The sequence below is a fragment of the Myotis yumanensis genome, unplaced genomic scaffold, assembly GCF_028538775.1.
Source record: "Myotis yumanensis isolate MYYU_CA2020_CCGP unplaced genomic scaffold, mMyoYum1.0.hap1 SCAF_2, whole genome shotgun sequence".
NCBI classification, from domain to species: domain Eukaryota; kingdom Metazoa; phylum Chordata; class Mammalia; order Chiroptera; family Vespertilionidae; genus Myotis; species Myotis yumanensis.
Window position 1 is genome coordinate 31,485,430 of NW_027223753.1, and position 20,693 is coordinate 31,506,122.

At 47.5% G+C, this 20,693-nt stretch overlaps 1 protein-coding gene and 1 pseudogene across 1 annotated transcript in view; one reads left to right on the plus strand and one right to left on the minus strand.

The window, feature by feature from the left end:
* The first annotated feature begins 544 nt into the window (after positions 1-544).
* LOC139001771 (vitamin D3 hydroxylase-associated protein-like) overlaps positions 545-20,693 on the plus strand; it is a 33,610-nt gene continuing 13,461 nt past the window's right edge. The window contains exons 1-3 of the mRNA XM_070403301.1: positions 545-742; positions 19,998-20,111; positions 20,251-20,400. Coding sequence (XP_070259402.1) covers positions 545-742; positions 19,998-20,111; positions 20,251-20,400 — 462 coding nt within the window. The remainder of the gene's footprint in view (positions 743-19,997; positions 20,112-20,250; positions 20,401-20,693) is intronic.
* On the minus strand, positions 5,245-15,883 carry LOC139004376 (NF-kappa-B inhibitor-like protein 1; annotated as a pseudogene).

Genomic DNA, 20,693 nt, shown 5'->3' on the forward strand with positions numbered 1-20,693 from the left:
CCTTGCATCATCTCCCCTAGGGTGGATGCCTTCTGAGCCCTGCCTGCTCCCCCAGGTTTCCTTCCTTTATTCTCTGCCTGGGCCCCAGATGCCCCCCAGAGTGATTTGCTAACTCTGGACACCTATGGATTGTTCAGTCCACCTGGCCTGTGCGCCATATTAAGGGCAATTATCCTAAAAGCAACTGGAAACCAGAGGCAACCCTAGCAGGAACTGGCAGCGGTCAGACTAAGGTGCTGGGATCTGATGGGTGAGATCAGGGAGGAGGAAGAGAAGGAGGTGTAATCAGAGCCTGGTCATCTGTCCACCTGCAAGCTTGTCTCTGCCAAAGCCTCTTGCACTGAATGGCCTGAGGAACAGGGTCCTTGTCCCCAGGAAATCCAGGTGGAGGTAAGAACCAGCTGGGAGGATTTTGTGGCCTCCCACACCCAGGGCCTGGCTCTTCCCCTCGGGGCCCAGAAGTGGGAGGGTGCTCCAGCAGTGTAGCTGACAAATAAATACCAAGTGATTTTGAGGAAGCAGTTGATACATCCACACAGGCCCCATGATGCTGGAGATGCTATTGCTGCCTTACCCCCTGCTGGGGCTGCTCCTGCTGACCCTGCTGGGGGCCGCCCTGCTGGGGGCCGCCCTGCTTTCCAGGCAGCGAGCTCCAGCACGGAACAAGATCCCCAGGGCACAGAGGCGCAGGGAGGTGGCGCTGCAGCAGATGGCAGCCCTGGCACAGCGTCTCCGGGAGCAGGTGAGTAGAATTCAATCCCTGAAGCCCCCAGCCTCAATCTCAACAGGTGGGTCCTACCTCAGGACACACCCCTCTCATGGCCTCATCCCCTTCAGAAGACAGAGAGCCTGGGGGGACAGTCCCCCATTCCAGCTCTATGCTAGATCTTTGTGTCACCAGTTCCTCCCCATTTATGTCCTTCGAGCCCTTGAGGTCGAGGGCAGTGTGTCTTCTCTGTTCTCCTAGTGGCTCAGTAACATGGTGGTGAGCACTTGGGCTATTTGTTGAAATAAAATAAACTGATGGAGAAACTGAAGGCAGAGGGCCAGGCCTCTTTCAGCTCCAGACCATCCCCAAACCCCACTGAGACAGGAACCCTGGTCTACATATTCTCCCTCAGTCCACCACCCACTGGGTTTTGCATATGTTTGCTGAGCACTTGACAGATGCAAAACACAGGGGGGTCACTGGAGATAGGCTCCTCCTGGGAAGTTATGTAACTTAAAAGAGGGTTTTGACAGCCCGGATGGGGTTATTTCAAGGCATTGTGACAGCCATTAGGACTGGGTTGGGATTTGCAGGTGAAGTAACTGGGCCCTGGGTGTGTCAGCAAAGCCCAGCTAGAGTGGAGGCCAGAAGGGTGGGAAGGAGGGGCACGGAGACAAGCTCACACTGTGTTTGCATTCGCTGTATGGCCTGGAGGGTGTGACAGCCTCTTCTGGGCCATGGGCTCCCTGACTGCTCAAGGAAGGGTGGGCTCGCAGTAGCTTAGGGTCCCCAACTTTGGTTGATGGTGGTGGTCTTCCTTTGGACCCTGGGATCTGGGGTTGGCGAGAGCGCCTGAGGTACTGACCCTGTGATCTGGAGTTCCTGAGTGTCCTGTGCCATCCTCCGGACAGTGATTGATGGCCCCAGTGGGCAGCTTCTGTGCTGGAGCTGCTGCAGCTCCTGAGAATGTGTATTAATATTAATTGGGGCTAATTCGTTGGATGAATCAATCTGCCCCAAGAGAGCAGCTGCCCCTCGTTGGTTGATGGGAAGGAAATCGAGGCTAATGGGGTTGCTGTGGCGAGTCAGCATGATGGAGAGGGTTCCTGTGTGCGTGTGGTGACCCCAGCTGTGTGCGGTGTTGGGTTTAGGTTCCTTTACTGCTAACACCAGGGCCTGCCTGTGTGTGCCTCCTGCTGGTGAGGTATTGTGTGCTGCTTGTGCTTGCTTCTATGCCTGTGGTGTGTGTGTCTGGCTGGGTGTGTATGTGTCATGTTACTGGTTTGGAGTGTATACATCTAGATATGTTTGGGTCTGAATGTTTGATTGAGTGAGTTTATGTGAGGTCATGTGTCTGATGTGAAAGGACATCTGGATGGTATATGTGTGGGCATCTGGAATATATACCTATTGGGTACCTGGTGGGGCTGTGTGTGTCTGGTTGGCTGGGGGAGTGGAAAAGTTTGGGGTGAGGTCACCCATGGTGTCTCCAGCCTCCCCTCAAGGCTATAGGCGCTCTGTGCCTATTCTCTCCCCAACAAAGCTATCACAGGTCTGTCCTGGGCACCTCCCTAGTTGGGTCACTCCTCCGCCAGGGATACCCTCCAGGCCTCATATGTCCAGCTTTATGCCTCAGGGAAGTGGGAGGCTGAGACCTAGGCAAACCCTCATAGGGTTCAAACAGACCCAATTCAGTTCAGTTTAGCAAAATTTCACAGATGGCACCTGGGGTCTTGTTTTCTGCTGAACTCTGGGTCAGAGATCTTATGTCTGGCTCAGACTTGTCTTAAAAATGTTCTCACTCTGGGTGGGGTGTAGAGGAAACAGAGCTGTGCCAACCATAATGGGAAGCAACTCAGCCAAATGTGGTGAAAGCCAGATGCCTATGGAGCTGTGGGACTTGGCAGGAGGGGTGATTTGCTCTTTTTGGAGTAGGTCATGTGGGGAAGGCTTCAAAGAGCTGAGCCTTGAAGGATGTATGGGAGTTTTCCAAAAGGAGGAAAGAACAGGGTAGGCGATGCCAAGCAGAGAAAAGCCTGAGATAAGGGATGCTTCTATAGAACACATAGGAAAGATCTGCAAGGTCCACTGGGGGAAGCAGACAAGCTGCTCATTCTGAAGGCTGCTTACCAGAGGCTCTGATCACTTCAGGGGGAAATTGGCTGCCCTGAGGGTTGATGGTTTTTACAATATTAAGCATATTTAACCACCACTTTGGAAATATTAATAATAAATCAACATTCTAAAAACTTTGAAATATATTTTCTTTGATCTTCAAACCATGATAGAAGGCAGCACCAGGTGAGTGTGGAGAAGGCAGATGTCCCCTAGGCTGTGGAGCTGGGCAGGAGGCGTGATTTGTTCTAACCTGAACTATATATTAAAACAGCTTAAAAGTGATAGAAGTTGAGGCTCAATTCTTTCACCAAATGATTCTAACAATTTCCCAATAATTTCTTGATTTTTAAAAAAACTTGTGAAGGTCTTTTGATGTGACTCTCATCTTTTGAAGGTGTCTCTCTCTTTCAAAGCTCTCCCAGTAACTGAGTCATTGGTGACTGGAAACCTCATTAAGCAGAGACCCTTCCTCCTCCTCCTCCTCCTCCTCTTCTTCCTCTTCCTCTTCCTCTTTTTTTTAGAAATAAGTGATAAAGATTAATTCATGGGTATGAAAAAATGGAGACATAACTCGGCAAAAACCCAGAAATGTTTCTGAAGAAGAACAAAAAGTTGAGTTCTAATAGTAAAACTAGAGGCCAGTGCATGTAGGGTCCCTAGTGGCTCCCTCTTCTTCCTCTTCGGTAGAATCCTGGGCGGGGTGGGGGGGGGTGGGGGGGGGGTGGGGGTGGTGGTGTCCCCATTCCTACATTCTTAGCTCTATTATTGGTCCAGGATGGTTATCAGTCAGATGTCTAGTGATCTGGATGACTGATGGCAGGTGGTCTGGAAGATGCACACCAGGAGGTCTGGTTACACCCAGTGCTAAGGGTAATGATGTCAGGTTAATGTATACATGAGTCCTGCAGAGGTAATCAGGGGTTATCTGGAGATCTGATGTATGTCCAGGCACTGATGCAGGACTGGAAAATTCAGAAGTTTAAATTCCCAGGCTAATTAAAATGAGAAGAGAATCACTTCCTCAGCCTACTTGACTTTAGTATTTAGTAGCTTGACTATAATGAGTCCACTTTACCTCTTCGCTCTTTCCTCGGGACCTGGAGGAGAGATAGGACTGAGAAGCCAGAGGGGAGAGATGGCATCGGGTGTGGATCCCTGGTTGCGCAAGAACAGACAGCTCAGGTTACATAATTTGGCTTTCTGCCTACTTCCCCTGTTTACATTTTAGCAACTGAAATTCCACTCTCCCACAGGCTCTTCTTCCATTCATTCTGCTTCTATCCCCTGACCTTCCAGGACCTCCTTATGGCCCCCCAGCTCCAGCTGTCCTAACCCAGACTATCCCGTGACTCAGCAAAGGGGGAGGAGAGGAAAACTGGTTTCATTCCTTTTTTTTTTTTTTTTTTGTCTCTGTTCACATTCATCTCTCAAAAGAGTGGAGTAGACTGGAGGGCAAACTGGGCCTTCTGAGGACCAACCTTGCGGGTGGGCCAGCAGGGGCTTCCTGTCTCCAGCTGAGTGTCGAGTAACACTCCCTCCACGTTCTGCGTGGAGTAGGGTTTGGTATCTGAAAGAGGAGCCGCACACAAGTGAAAGAAAAAGACACGAGATAATTTTGCAATATTGGGGGACCAGGCGGGCAAGTCCCGAAGGACTTCCACTGATGCTCAGGCCGCTCCAAGCTTTTATTTGATCTTGGGTAGCCCTAGGGTAAGGAGGTTTGTCTGGGGTAGCCTTAGGGTAAGGAGGTTTGTCTGGGGTAGCCTTAGGGTAAGGAGGTTTGAATGACACATGGATTAGCTCATTGGTAGACAATTTCCAGAAATAGGCAGAGTATCTGATCAACAATAATCAACAAGGATCTACACAAGTATCTAAGGAATTAAGGAAACTAAGGTGGGGATGCTTCACCTATTATTACCTAAATTAACTGGGTGGTTCCTAGATTAACTGGGTGGTGCAGTTCTGACCTTTGCTAGGACTTCAAAGGTTACTAGCTTTTGGGGGTCTCTGTCTAAACTCAGCTAGTGAAGACAATGAATGGATTCCGGCAGCTGAGGGCACGTGTTAGTGTGTGTGCGGGTCACAGGTGTGTAGGAGCTGTGGGTTTTGGCAGGTGGGGTGGGACAGGAGATGTCATAGTTGATGAAAACCACAGCAATGGAAAAAGAGGAGGAGATACCGGGAATGAGATGTGGAACCAGGCCTTATTAGGAAAGGGCAGAGTCAAGGAGCAGTGGTGGTGACTTGTCCTCCCCAGCCAGCTCCTTTCAAGTTCCACTCCCACCCCACCACATCCTCTGCTATGCAGCATCGCCCTGGTCCTGGTCCTCGTCATCCCCATCTCTGACTGAGCCCTTCCTGCCGCCCTGCCTTTAAGGCTGCGTTCCCAACAGCTTCTCCTTGTTTCCCTGAAGTCACTGGTGGGCCTCCATGTGGTGATTCAGGACTTGAGAAAGAACTGTCACCTCTCCCAGCACGCGACCCAGATTCCAGGTCTCAATCTGGCTCTGGAATCACTGTAGGAAGCAGTTAAGGTGCTTCAAGTACCTCCTCAGAGCCCCCTGTCCCCCCGCCCACAGCTGGGGGTGGGGCCTTGCCATCAGGGCTGCAGCCATGGCCTCCCAGTCCTCTCCCCCAGGGCAGGGCCGGGACAGGTTGTCAAAGTGCCAGAGGCTGCCCATCCTTGCTTGTCTGGAGTGCTGAGCCCTGGGCTCTGGGTCTCTGTGAGCCTCCTGTGCCTGCTCCTAGGCCTGCTGGTCTGGCTCTCACGCAGTTCCTCCTCCTTGGCCCTTGGCTCACTCTCTAAGGAGCCACTGCTCTTCCTCCTGCCCTCATTCTGTGGGGGATGCGCAGATCCCTTTGCCTCAGGCTGCTGCTGGCACTTCTGGGCATGTTCCCGGGCCAGGTGATCTGACCAGGCTAAGAAGAACTCGAGTTCCTGGGCCTCATGGGAAGCATCGTTTTGGAGCTGCCCGTTGACCTCCTGCCACTCGTCTTCTAGTTCTCCCTGCAGCTTCTGTTTCCACTCGTTCTCCCTGTGCACCGCCTCTTCTTCCGCTTCAGTAGAATCCCAGTGGGGTCCCTAGCTCAGAATTTGCCTAGGAGTCTCCCATTCTTATTCTTTTATTTAAAAATTAAAAATAAATATATTTTTATTGATTTCAGAGAGGAAGGGAGAGGGAGTGAGAGATAGACACATCAATGATGACAGAGAATAATTAATTGGCTGCCTCCTGTATGCCCCACACTGGGGATTGAGCCCACAACCCAGGCATGTGCCCTGAATCATGACCTCCTGGTTCATAGGTCAATGCTCAACCACTGAGCCACACCGACTGGGCTCTCCCTTCTTATTCCGATAGCAGGGGGACAGCGACTCAGTCTAAGCATCGGGGCCAGTGTGTGGCACCATTTTCCCATGGCTGTCCTGGTGGGCAGGGTCAGGAGCTGAAGAAGCAGACAGAGGGCAGGGGCAATGTGGCAGGCGCAGGCCTGGTGCAGGGATGGGTGGGGGGAGAGAGGGGCTGCCTAGTATCTAATTTCTATATCAAGGCCTGGATGTTGCTGGAGGAGGTTGTGGGCCAGACAAGTACCTAAGGAAACACACTGTATAGGCACTAGCAGGGGGAAGTGGAAGTCTAAGCAGACTTGCAACATGAATGATCTCATTCCCTGGGTTGAGTTCTTGCTCATTTTCTACTGAACCAGTAGCAATTACACCCACAATTGCTAGATCTCCTAATGCCCTCTGAGATTTTACATAGTCAACATCTCTGTTGACAGTGAACTCATATATATTGTCACGAGGATCATATTAAATTACTTTGACCCTAATAGTACAGGCCTCAGTGAGAAGTTGTGTAACATAGTTAAGAGTGCTGGACTGCCCTAACTGGTTTGGCTCAGTGGATAGAGCGTGGGCTTGCGGACTGAAGGGTCCCAGGTTCGATTCTGGTGAAGGGCTGCTGGAGTCCAACCCCAGCAGATCCAGGGGTCCCCAAAGGTGTGGACGGAGTCTGTGAAGAAAGAATGACAGGGAGACAGCGTTCAGTTGATCAGCAGCTTAGCCAGGATCTCTAGCCAAGTTCTGGTTAGGATCTCCAGCCAAGTTCTGGCTAGGTTCTCCAGCCAGGTTCTCCAGGTTCTCCAGCCAGGTTCTCCAGGTTCTCCAGCCAGGTTGGGTCGCTAGGTTCTGTTTAGGTTCTCCTGCCATGTTCTCTCGCTAGGTTCTCCAGCCTGGTTCTGCTGCCAGGTTCTCTCGCTAGGTTCTGTCTCTAGGTTCTGTGTGCTGTTGTCTTGCTACATCTGTATTTATACCAGTTGATTCCAATCCTATCAATCTCTATTCCAAAGGTTAGGGCGTTTCTTAACTCCATTCCAGGGAGTAAAGATTATGTAGCTTAAGGGTGATTGTTTGTAGTTAAAGTGATTAACTACCCGCCTGGCACTTAGTTAAGGGGTTTTATTCCCTCCCTAACTTCAGGGGGAAATCCCTACCTGGGGAAACAAGCTTTCTGGGAGAGGTGACCTTGGTTAAAACACATAGCGCCAAGAAGGTGAGCAGACATATTAAGAACAGTATGGCATATACACCAGGTCCCTTGAAACATATGCTGTGCAGATGTTTCTTCCCTGCAGCGACTGTGTCAAGCAGCAAGGATGGACCGGCTCCCAGCAAAGGGCATGTACCTTGGTTGCAGGCACAGAGTGTGCAGGAGGCAGCTGATCGATGTTTCTCTCTCATCGATGTTTCTAACTCTCTATCCCTCTCCACTACTCTCTGTAAAAAATCAATAAAATATATTTTTTAAAAAAAGGAGTGCTGGGCTGCCTGACTCTGACACTTACAGCGGTGGACAAAAGTAGGTTTATAGTTGTGAGTATGTCAACATAGTTTACTCTTGTATTATTTCCCATACAAACAACTGTAAACCTACTTTTCCTAAGCATGTGTATTTTAAATAACTTCTCTGTGCCTTAACTTCCTCATATCTACAATGGGGATGATGATTAGAATAATACTATTTAATAATAGTAATTATAATAATAGTATAATTATAATCATTCAAGGATGATTATAAATATAGTATTGAATAATAGTAAACATTCAATAAATGTTTACAGTGGTGCCTGGGTACCTAAGCACTATCTACTAGTGCAGTGGTCGGCAAACTCATTAGTCAACAGAGCCAAATATCAACAGTACAACCATTGAAATTTCTTTTGAGAGCCACATTTTTTAAACTTAAACTATATAGGTAGGTACATTGTTATTAACTTAATCAGGGTACTCCTAAGCTGGCCTTTGCTAAAAATGTCCTCAATCTGATTGAGGTACGTTCGCTGAGGTCGACCCCTTCCAACTCTCCCATCCACACTTGTCTTGTATACTTGTTTTGTCTATCTGCTTTCGTTCATCCTCTCTATATGTCCACCCCCCACTTCTTCTATCACCACTTCTTCAAAATAGGCTCACCCAGGCTGAAAACCGACTTCTGCGCACGGGCCATGAAGTTTCAATCGCACTGTTTGTATGCGCCCGCACGTGGTATTTTGTGGAAGAGCCACACTCAGGGTGCCAAAGAGCTGCGTGTGGCTTGTGAGTTGCGGTTTGCCGACCACTGTTCTAGTATGTGATAATTCTCACTTTCGTAATCAAACTGTTGTCTTTGATGAGTGGTCATTTGGTGAGTCAATGAATTTGATCTATCACATGGAAATGACACTCAACAAGGTTGGTTGAAAAGGTGTGGTTGGGCCTCCCCCATCCTCTCCAGGTCACCAGTGTGCCTGCCCTGGGGAGGGCGGGGCAGAGGAACAGTCCCAGCAGACAGACACCTGCAGGGGCCCTCAATAGGATCTGGTGGTTTGCTCTCTCCACCTCTCCTCAGCTCTCTGAAAAGCTGCCACTTTGCCCTAGCTGGTTTGACTCAGTGGATAGAGCATCTCCCTACAGACTGAAAGGTCCTGGGTTTGATTCTGGTCAAAGGCACATGCCTGGGTTGTGGGTTCAATCCCCAGTAGGGGGCATGCAGGAGGCAGCCAATCAATGATTCTCTCTCATCATTGATGTTTCTATCTCTCTCTCTCCCTCTCACTTCCTCTCTGAAATCAAATTATATATATATATATATATATATATATATATCCTATATAATAAAAGAAAAACATGCAAATTAATCATCCCTCTGCTGCGCTCAAGCCACGCTCACAAGCCAATCAGGAGCGAGTATGCAAATTAACCAACTAAGAAGGCAGCGGCAACCAAGCTGGAGTGAGCAGGAGGCTTGGGTTGCCCCCGGTGATGGAGGAAGACAAGATTCCTGCCTGCCCTGGCTGGCCCTCGGCTCTGCTCAAGGCTACAAAGTTTCAATTATAGAAGATAAATAAATCCCAGATACCTGCTTCCAGCCAGCTATGGCCTCTGCTCAAGGAGGGGCTGGGAGCCTGGGTTTCCAGGAGCAACCCAGGCTTCCAGCCAGACTTGGGCTCTGCTCAAGACTACAAAGTTTCAATTATAGAAGATAAATAAATCCCAGAAAAAAAGAAAAGAAAAAATAGAGAGGCTGGGAGCTTGGGTCGCCGGGTGGCATGGCCAGCCTGAAAACGGCCCTCAGCCCCTCACCCAGGCTGGCCACACCATCATGGGGTGAGGGTTCCCCCCTGGGGGGCTTGGCCAGCCTGCAAACAGCCATCAGCCCCTCACCCAGGCTGGCCAGGCACCCCAGTGGGGACCCCCACCCTGAAGGGGGTGTGACCAGCCTGAAAATGGCCCTCAGCTCTTCACACAGGCTGGCCAGGCACCCCAGCGGGACCCCCCCCACCCTGATCTGGGACACCCTTCAAGGCAAACCAGCCAGCCTCCACCCATGCACCAGGCCTCTATCCTATATAATAAAAGGGTAATATGCAAATTGACCCTAACAGCAGAACAACTGGGAATGACTGGTCACTATGACCCACACTGACCACCAGGGAGCAGATGCTCAATGCAGGAGCTGCCCCATGGTGGTCAGTGCACTCCCACAGGGGGAGCTCTGCTCAACCACAAGCCAGGCTGATGACTGCCAGCACAGCGGTGGTGGTGGGGGCCTCTCCCTCCTCCTCAGCAGCGCTAAGGATGTCCAACTGCAGCTTAGGCCTGCTCCCTGCTGGCAGTGGAGTGAGTTTTTGCTAAGTGACTCAGAAGCAAGTGGACATCCCCCGAGGGCTCCCAGGCTGCCAGAGGGATGTCTGACTGCCAGCGTAGGCCCAATCCCCGAGGGAGCTGGCCAAAGCCAGCAGGTGGACATCCCCCGAGGGGTCCCAGACTGTGAGAGGGCACAGGCCGGACTGAGGGACACACCCCGAGTGCACACATTTTTGTGCACCGGGCCTCTAGTGTGTATATGTGTGTGTGTGCGTATGTGTGTGTGTATATATATATATATATATATATATATATATATATATATATATTGCCACTTTCACCAGTGGCCATGTAAGGACAACTGCCAGGGAGTTCTAGCCTCAGGGTTTTAGATGACACTGAGTACTTGCCCACAGGGATGCCACCAGGGGTATCATCTCTCTAGTAGATATGTAATTTAACCTTCAGTATTGGTGGTGAGCCTGTGGACTGGCAGTGAGTGATGGGGTGGTCCCTGGTGGGTCCTATTGAAAATCCTTAGGGATGGGGATCAGGCCAAGGGGTGGTCACAGGCTGACCCTCCACAGTCCCTGAGGGAATCAGAGGTTGTGCCTGGAGGGCCCCCATGGGCTGAGCATTAACCCTTTACTGCTGGACTGTGAGGAGTCCCAGCGAAGGGCCTGAAGCAGCTGGGGTGGTGGTATGCTCAGGGGAGTGAGTTTTTGCTAAGTGACTCAGAAGGATTTCAATATTTTAGCCACAGTGCAGCAGTGGGGATGCATGCTAACTGAATGCCCACTCTGTCCATGCCTGGGCCTTCCTGAAAGTCCTTGTGGCACACAGGCTGGGGAGTTATATTAAAAAAAATAATTTTTCATTTTTCAATTACAGTTGATGTACAATATTATATTTGCAGGCATACAACCCAGTGATTAGACATTTATATAATTTTCAAAGTGATCACCCTGATAAATCTAGTACCCATCTGACACCATACAGTTATTGACTATATTCCCTGTGCTGTAACCTTACATCCTTCTGACTATTTTGTAACTACAAATTTGCACTTCTTTTCTTTTTTTTTAGTTTTATTGCTTAAAGTATTACAAAGGGTATTACATGTTTTCTTTTTTGAACTTCTTTACCCTTTCATATTTTTCACCCAGCCCCCCAAATCTTTTCCCATCCAGCAGCTGTCAAAATGTTCTCTGTATCTATGAGTCTGTTTCTGCTTATTTTGTTTTTTAGATTCCACATGTAAGTAAAATCATATGGCATTTGTCTTTGTCTGACTTATTTCACTCAGCACAGTACCCTCGAGGTTCATCACGTTGTTGCAAATGGCAAGATTTCATTCTTTTTTATGCCTGAGTCATATTCCATTGTATATATGCACCACTTCTTTTTTATCCATTCATGTATTGCTGGACATTTACTAGTAGGTTGCTTCTATATCTTGGCTATTGTAAATAATGCTGCAATGAATGTATAGACGCATATGTCTTTTCGATTTAGTTTTTAGGGTTTCTTCAGACAAATACCCATAATTGGAATTATGGGGCTCTTCTTTGTCTCTTGTTTTAAGCTCTATTTTGTCTGATATAACTATTGCTACCCCAGATTTGTTTGTTTTTTCCATTTTCATGGAAAATATTTTCTATCCCTTTACTTTCAGTCACGTGTGTCTTTTGATCTGAAGTGATTCTTGTAGACAGCATATGTAGAGGTCTTGTTTTGTTATCCATTCAGCCACTGTATGTCTTGATTGGAGCTTTTAATCCATTTGAATTTAAAGTAATTGTTGATAGGTATGTATTTATAGCCATTTTATGTTTCATATTTTTTATCTTTTCTTTTTTCTTTTTCATCTTAAGAAGACCCTTTAACATTTCTTGTAATACTAGTTTGGTAATAAACTCCTTGAACTTTTTTCCTGTCACAAACTGTTTATTAGCTAAGACTTTTACAAACATTACTTATATTAGAGGTAACAATGGAGCTGGAGAGTATTATACACCCAAGCTGCATGGCAAGAACCACCAATAATGTGGTGGGAGTTGTGGCCCTTTCTAAGACAGGGCTCTTGCAGCCTGAAGATGTCAGCCCTCGCATCTCCCTGTGCTAGTGGGCTGGTGTGGTGATCCACTGGTTGCCAGGATTCCTTCTGATAGCCTTATGGAATCAATAAGGATAACCTCAAAGAATTTGTACACGTGGAATCTTTACCAACCCAGTAAGAACCCAGGTCTCTTAGAGCCCCACAGTGGCATCCAGCTTGCTCACTCCTCAGCAGGAGGCTGAAGGTTTTGAGAAAACTTTAGCTGGTTAACACCATGATGGAAAGGCTTGCTGTGGTCACACCCTTAGGAACTGGGTGTTTGAGGCCACCATGACTCACATGACATAACCTGCTTGGCCTTGTATCACAGCCTGCATATTTTATCAGGCTGAGTGGGGTGGGGCTGGGGGCCTGTGGAGTGCAGAGAGCTGACAGTACTGCCAGCAGCACACCCTGAGAAAAAAGTATGTTTCATAGGACTGCTGCTTCTTCCATAGCTCCTGGATGCACTTGTAAAAGCCCATCCTGCTTACCCGATGGCTGTAGCCTCCTTTTGCCTTTTCTTGTCTGGGAAGCTCTTCATCTGTCCTTCAGTTCTAAGTGATAGCTTTGCTGGGTAGAGAAATCTTAGTTGTAGGTCCTTGCTTTCATCATCTTGAATATTTTGTGCCAATCCCATCTGGCCTGCAAAGTTTCTGTGGAGAAATCAGCTGACAGCTTTATGGGAGCTCCCTGGTAGGTAACTAACTGCTTTCCTCTTACTGCTTTTAAGATTCTCTCTTTGCTCAGCCAGTGTGGATTAGTGGTTGAGCATTGACCTATGAACCAGGAGGTCATGGTTCGATTCCCAGTCAGGACACATGCCTGGAACTCAGACTCCATCCCCAGAAGGGGGGCATGCAGGAGGCAGCTGATTAATGGTTCTCTCTTATCATTGATGTTTCTATCTCTCTCTTCCTCAACCTTCTTATCTCTGAAATTAATAAAAACATATTTTTAAAAAAAGATTCTCTCTTTGTCTTTAACCTTTTGCATTTTAATTATGATGTGTCTTGTTGTAGGCCTCTTTGGGTTCATCTTGTTTGGGACTTTCTGTGCTTCCTTGACTTTTATGTCTATTTCCTTCATCAGGTTAGGGAAGTTTCTGTTACTATTTTTTTCAATTCCTTGCTCTCTCTCTTCTCCTTCTGGCACCCCCATGATGCAAATGTTGGTATGCTTGAAGTTGTCCCAAAGACTCCTTACACTATCCTCATTTTTAAAATATTTTTTTCTTGATTTTGGAGAGGAAGGGAGAGAGAGAGAGAGAGAGAGAGAGAGAGAGAGAAACATCAATGATGGGAGAGAATCATCAATTGGCTGCCTCCTTCACACCCTTAACTGGGGATTGAGTCCACAACCCAGGCATGTGCCCTTGACCAGAATTGAACCCAGAACCCTTCAGTCCATAGGCAATGCTCTATTCACTGAGCCAAACCAGCTAAGGCAGTCCTCATTTTTGACATCAAAATTACAACTAAACTACAGAACAACTATCATTCAGAACCACTAAAATCTGGCTGAATGGAAGTCCTGTGATTCTTGAATTTAAAAAGAAGTCACATAGAGACTGGCAGGAGGGGCTGAGATGCTGAGCAGACTGGTCCTACACTCATATGTGGCAGATAAAAATTGTGAGAGATATCTTGGTTGCAGAGATCCCCATGAAGAGGAAGGGGTCCCAGGGCCATCCAGTCCAGGGTTGTAGTACCAGGAAAAGAAGTTCCCATAACTTCTGGCTATAAAAACTAGCAGATATTGTGACTGAGGGAGACGGAGGGCAGCTGGAATCCTAGGCAGTTCCTGTTAACGGTCCTGTGCATGGACTTACTCGGACTCACTCCTTTAGAGCTCCAGCACTGGAGCAGCAGCTTGAAATGCACCAGAGATGTACAGGGAGGAACTGAATTGTCTGGCATCAGGATGAGAGTTGGCAGTGTGTGTGTGTGTGAGCTTTCTTCCAGACAGAAATGCTGGCAGAAGACATTATTCCTTTGATAACCCCCTTCCCCCACTACCCTGAACCTCCCAGCACAGACCTGGCAGGCAGATGCCATATCAGAGACTCCATCAATCTGGCTCACATTGTTTGCCCATCTCCTGGTGATTGCCTAAGGCACCACTCTACCCAACTTTCAATCCCACCCAAGCTGTTTCCAGTGACTTTTCCATGTGAATGGCCTGTCTTGGCTTATGCTTCATATCTTCCTAAAAATCTATCAAACAAGTAGCATCTGGCTTCAGTGTGTCCCACACCTCTCGCTAAGTGGTCCCAGGCCTGGCTCTAGCAATAGCCGGCCTTGGTTCGCAACTTGGCCTCAACTGGGCACCTCCAAGGTCAGCAGCTATCTGCAGTTCACTTTGTAGCTCATGCCAGGTGGCTCTGGGCAGGACACAGGTGGAGGCCCCAGAGCCAGAGTACCCAGTGGACAGCTTGAGGCCACATTGAAGCACCACCACCCAACTACCTTCACAAACAACACATTCAAGGGGTGGACTCAGTGAGCACAAAGCCCTGATGAAGTAAGTCCTGTTCTGTTGAGTAAGCCCCTGCACAGCTGGTCCTCCACAGTGGTCAGAGGTCATTGGTCAGTGGTCACAGCCAGTTCTTGCTTGATTGACCTGGGGGTAAATCCCTCCCATTGATGAGCCAACAATAATCAAGGCTCAACTATAAGAGGAGGTTACACAGCCCACATGTTGATCAGAGAGGCTGTACCACTGGATTCTACAGAACACCTACTACATCAGGCTACTCTACCAAGCCTGGGAGATGTAGCAGCTCTATCTAATACATAGAAACAAACACAGTGAGGCTGCCAAAATGAGGAGACAAAGAAACATGTCCCAAATAAAAGAACAGAACAAAACTTCAGAAAAATAACTAAACAGAATGGAGACAAGCAATCTACTAGATGCAGAGTTCAAAACACTGGTTATAAGAATGCTCAATTAACTTAATGAGAACTTCAAAAGCATAAAAAGAACAAATCAGAAATGAAGGATACACTAACTGAAATGAAGGGTAATTTACAGAGACTCAACAATCCAAAAAAATGAGGATAGTGTAGGAAGCCTCTGGGACAACTCAAGCATTCCAACACTCACAGTATCAGGGTGTTTGAAGGAGAAGAGAGAGGGCAAGAAATTGAAAACCTATTTGAAAAAATAATGACAGAAAACTTCCCTAACCTGGTTTAGGAAATAGAATAAGATGAAGCCAAAGATGTACACACCAAGACATATCATAATTAAAATGCAAAAGGTTAAAGACAAAAAGAGAATTTTTTAAAAATTAAATCTTTATTGTTCAGATAATTACATTTGTTCCTCTTTTTCCCCGCATAACTCCCCTCCTCCCAGTTCCCACCCCACCCTCCGCCCTCACTCCCCACCCCCTGTCCTCATCCCTAGGTGCACGATTATTATCCAATCTCCTCCTGCACCCCCCACACCCTTCCCCCGACCCCCGCAAGAATAGTCAGTCCATTCCCTTTCTATGTCCCTGATTCTATTATAATCACCAGTTCATTCTGTTCATCAGATTATTTATTCACTTGATTCTTAGATTCACTTGTTGATAGATGCGTATTTGTTGTTCATAATTTGTATCTTTACCTTTTTCTTCTTCTTCCTCTTCTTAAAGGATACCTTTCAGCATTTCATATAATACTAGTTTGGTGGTGGTGATGAACTCCTTTAGCTCATTAGATTTCTTGTACATCTCATTAAGTTTATTGGCAGTCTCTAGAAGACTCTTGAAAGACCTCAAAAGTGTGGTTTTGAATTCTATATCCAGCAGCCTGCTTTCCTCCAGTTCTGTCATTTGTGTCCTGTTTCTTTGTCTCGGCATTTTTTATGCTTCGCTGTGTCGATAGAGTGGCTTTCTGAGTTAAGTGTCCCAATTACCTGAGGTAGACACTCTTGGTGCACCCCCTTGTGGTCTTTGTGCGCAGTCTTGTTGTAGCTAAACCTTGATTGTTGTAAGGTAACACTGGGAGGGATTTGACCTCCAGGCCAACTGGCTGTGAGAATCAGCTGTGTTTGCAGTGGGAGAACTTCTGTCCTCTAGGGAGGTGCTAATCTAGCCTTTGCCTGAGGCTATCCGGCAAATGGCTCTGTGCATGGCTTGGGCGGGCCGGATCCCAGGGGATCAACAGGGCAGGCGGAGCAAGCAGTTATGGCTGCTCTCAGTCCCGTCCCCAGAGGCTCTGCCTCTCAGTGTCCCAGCAACCGCTGCAAACCTCAGAAAGAAAGCTGCCCTCGAGTTCCGACCAATGCCAGACAGTCCTGCTTCTCCCGTTTGAGTCTGGGTCCCTAGAGACTCGCCTGGAACTGGAGCTCAGAGCCTGAGACTCCCTCCCGATTGGAACAGACAACCGCACCCTCAGCCGCCAGCCCGTTCCGCCCGCACCTCAGCACCTTAGTATTTCACTTCCGCACTGCACCTCCTCTAAGTCTCGGTATGCTTTTCTCTTTCCTTCAGGTTGTGGAATTTCCACTCAGCCAGCCTTCCTGTGGTTCTGGGTGATGTCCGTTCCATCTTTTAGTTGTATTTTTGAAGTGGTTGTGCGAGGCAGCAATCTCCAGTGTTTACCTATGCCACCATCTTGGTTTCTCCCCTAAATTCCAAAGAGAGAATTTTAAAAGCAGCAAGAGAAAAGCAATTAGTTACCTACAAGGGAGCTTTCATAAGACTGTCAGTTGATTTCATAACAGAAACTTTGCAGGCCAGAAGATATTGGCAAGAAATATTCAAAGTGATAAAAAACAAGGACCTACACCAAGATTACTCTACCTAGCAAAGCTATCAGTTAGAACTGAAAGACAGATAAGGAGCTTCCCAGACAAGAAAAAGGTAAAGGAGTTCATTATCACCAAATCAGTATTACAAGAAATGTTAAAGGGTCTTCTTGAAGAATAAGAATAAGAATAGGAGGGAGAAGAAGGAGAAGGAGAAGGAGAAGGAGAAGGAGAAGGAGAAGGAGAAGGAATGAAACAAGATAAGCAATAAAATGCCAATAAATACATATCTATCAATTGAATCTAAAAAAAAGCAACAACAAAATAAAAGAACAAGCAGAACAGAAACAGACTCAATAGATACAGAGAACATTTTGATGACTGCCAGGTGGGGGTGGGTTTGGGGGATGGGTGAAAAAGGTGAAGGGATTAGTAAGTACAAATTGGTAGTTACAGAATAGTCAAGGTGGTATAAAGTGCAGCATAGGGAATATAGTCAATAATATTCTATTAACTATGTATGGTATCAGATGGGTGCAAGATATATCGGGATGATTACTTAGTAAATTATGTAATGCCAACGTAAGAAGTGTCCAAACCTGTAAGAACTTTTATGACTTTATTTGAGCCAAACTGATGACAATTGCTGGGAAGCAAAATCTCAATGGATTGAGAAAATGCTCCAGAGAATGACAGTTTTGCATCCTATTGTATACATTACAATCAAAAGAGGAGTCATAAGGAGGGTTTTATAAAATTCATTGGTGATAGATTAGGGAGGTGGGAGAAAGCAAAGTGGGAAAATCTACGGGATTGGATAAAAAACGTTAAATGAAGAGACACATACTTCTTTCACATTGGTGGGTGGAGGATAGTTAATAATTAACATTTATAGCACATAGAGTGGTATATATATATGTATTTTTTTAAAACAAACTTGAGTGTCTAGATCAAAGTTGTGTGTGCATCTTTTTGTTTTTAATATATTTTATTGATTTTTTACAGAGAGGAAGGGAGAGGGATAGAGAGTTAGAAACATCGATGAGAGAGAAACATCAACCAGCTGCCTCCTGCACATCTCCCAGTGGGGATGTGCCCGCAACCAATGTACATGCCCTTGACCAGAATCGAACCCAGGACCCTTCTGTCCGCAGGCCGACGCTCTATCCACTGAGCCAAACCAGTTTGGCGGTATATATTTTTTAAAATTTTTTATTAGTTAAGGTATTACAAATGTGTCCTCATCCCCCCCATTAACCCCCATCCTCCCTACCCCCCCCCCCCCCCCACACACACACACATAGAGTGGTATTCGGGGAGCAAGATAACAATGAGGGAACAAGATACCCTGACCTTGGGCTCTGGTGGGAGATTGTGCCTTGAGGAGTCTGGGAAAAAAAGGATAACTCAGACATTGAAAAGGTACGTTATCTTAGATGCAAAAAAGACAATAGACAGGCTCATTTAAGGTAAAGATCGCCTTTTTGTCAAGGAATATATGGGCCTAGGACTTGACAACCCTCCACAGCTCGCTTTCATTTAAGAAGTTTTAATTTCAGACCATAGAGCCAGTAGAGCAGCGGTTCTCAACCTGTGAGTCTCGACCCCTTTGGTGGTCGAACGACCCTTTCACAGGGGTCGCCTAAGACCATCCTGCATATCAGATATTTACATTACGATTCATAACAGTAGCAACATTAGAGTTATGAAGTAGCAATGAAAATAATTTTATGGTTGGGTCACAACATGAGGAACTGTATTTAAAGGGCCAGAAAGTTGAGAACCACTGCGAGGGTAATGGTGAAGATATAGATGACATGGGTTAAAGTCCAGGCTCCCTTACCTTGTGCAAGAGAGTAACCTCTCTGTGAGTCAGTTGTCTTCACTGGTGAAATGGAAATGATAAGAACACCTGTCCAAGGGTTTTTGTGAGGACTTAATGAATTGGTGCAGGCAAAGTATTTGAAGATGAACACATTGGTGTATCTGAAGATGAACACATGCTATATGCTTATTTTGAAAGCCTTATAAACCACACTGACGAGAATGGTGTTGTAACTTTATTCTGAGGGCAGTTGGGACCTATGATCAGATTTAGGTTATATAAGATCTTAAAAGGATCACCCAGGTTGTAGTGAAGAGGTTGAGCTGGAGGGGAAGAACTTGAGGCAGAGGGTCCAATGAGGAGGCTGTTGAGAAAACTGAGAAACACAGAAGGTTCTAGGCAGGAAGGAAGCTGTGGAGTCAGAGGTGGGAGATATGAAGGAGGCAAGAATACCTATTGGCAGTATGTATTGCTAAGGGAGTGGTCACTGGGGTCCTCCTGCCTCCGTGGGGGGATGACTCAGCAAGCGTGTGGATCCAGGCTCTGCCACTTACTAGCTGTGTGTCCTTGGGCAAACAGTGCTCTCTCTCTGTCCCTCAGGGTCTCGACTGGGGCTGAGGACTAAGGGAAGACAACTTTGCCTTCCTGAGTGCCTGCTATCTTCTAGGGCCTTGTCGTGGAGTCCTGAGGGGGTAGTGTTAGGCTTTCCATCATTCCCTGAAGGACCCAGCTCAGAGCAGGTGGGGGGCCTGTCTGTGGTCATCCTACATGACTGACTAATGATTGACTTTTAGTCCTTTCCTCTCTGAGGACACCTAGGCCATGGCAGGGGAAGGGGCCCACCCTGGGTTATCCAGTTGAGCCGTAGTGTGGCCAAGGCTGGGTCCCAGCTTTCCTGCCAGTCATGCTAGACTCTGGTCCTTTCCCAAGGTCAGATCAGCAGGGATGGGAGGACTAAATAAGAAGGAAATGTGGGATGCTGGATTGCTCCCCTGAAGGCAAATCACACAGAGCTGAACCTCATTCCCATAACCCCTGAGTCTCAAGATATGCATGTAATGTCACTCCCACTCGAATTGTGCCCCTTCTGAATAGCAACACTAGGGGTCAGACTCTCCTCTGTGCCAAGCCCTGGGCTGGGCATTGGGGAGGCAGAGACAGAAGGGAATATCTGTTTCCTGTAGGTCTTTCATGCCAACCTGGAGACAGACCAATAAATGTTTTTAATGCTAAGGGTGAACACAGGGATAGATATGTACTGAGCACATGTACATGTGTACAATGGAGTGTATGGGGAGTGATGTGGAGTGTGTGGCAGTGGGCCTGAATGGTTCAGTCTTTGATATCTGTCCTTCCCACCTCATTTCCACAGGAGCCAGGCCTGGACCCCAAACCCATCCTGGCGCTGCCCCTGGTGGAGCTGGCTCAGAAGCTGCAGGCGGAAGAGCTGAGTCTGGAGAGTGTCCTCTGTAGCTACTTAGAGGAGGTGGGAGTTAGGGGTCAGGGTGAGGACTTAAACCTGCCTCTGGGCTGGAGTGGGGATGGAGGGAGGGGCTGTGGTGACTGAATGTCCTGTCCCTGGCCTCACTGTGAGCCCTTATCTGGTTTCCCTCAATGTTGCTCAGGCGCTGAAGGTGCACCAGGAGGTGAACTGCCTGACAGATTTCCTGGAAGAATGTGAGGAACAACTGCAGGCATTGAAGAAGCTCAAGAAGAGTGAGAGAGGCCTTCTCTATGGGGTCCCCATGAGTCTCAAGGACCCCTATGACTGCATGGTGAGTCCTGGGGTGTATATTCTCAGGTGTACATGTATGTGTGGGTGCACACATGCCACTGAGCCTGTGAGTATCTGAGTGTGTGACATGGGCAAGTTACTTAGTCCAGGATGCACAGCTGGAAAGTGGCCAATGGAGACTGAACCCAGCAGCTGGGTTCAAACCGAAGCCCAAACTCTTAACCACCATGTTCTTCTGCCACCTGTGAATCCACCTAAGGTGCTGCAGTGTCTCAGAGGGTGTGAGAATGGATGTGGGTGGGGGTCGAATGGGGAAGAGTCTGTTCACTGTAA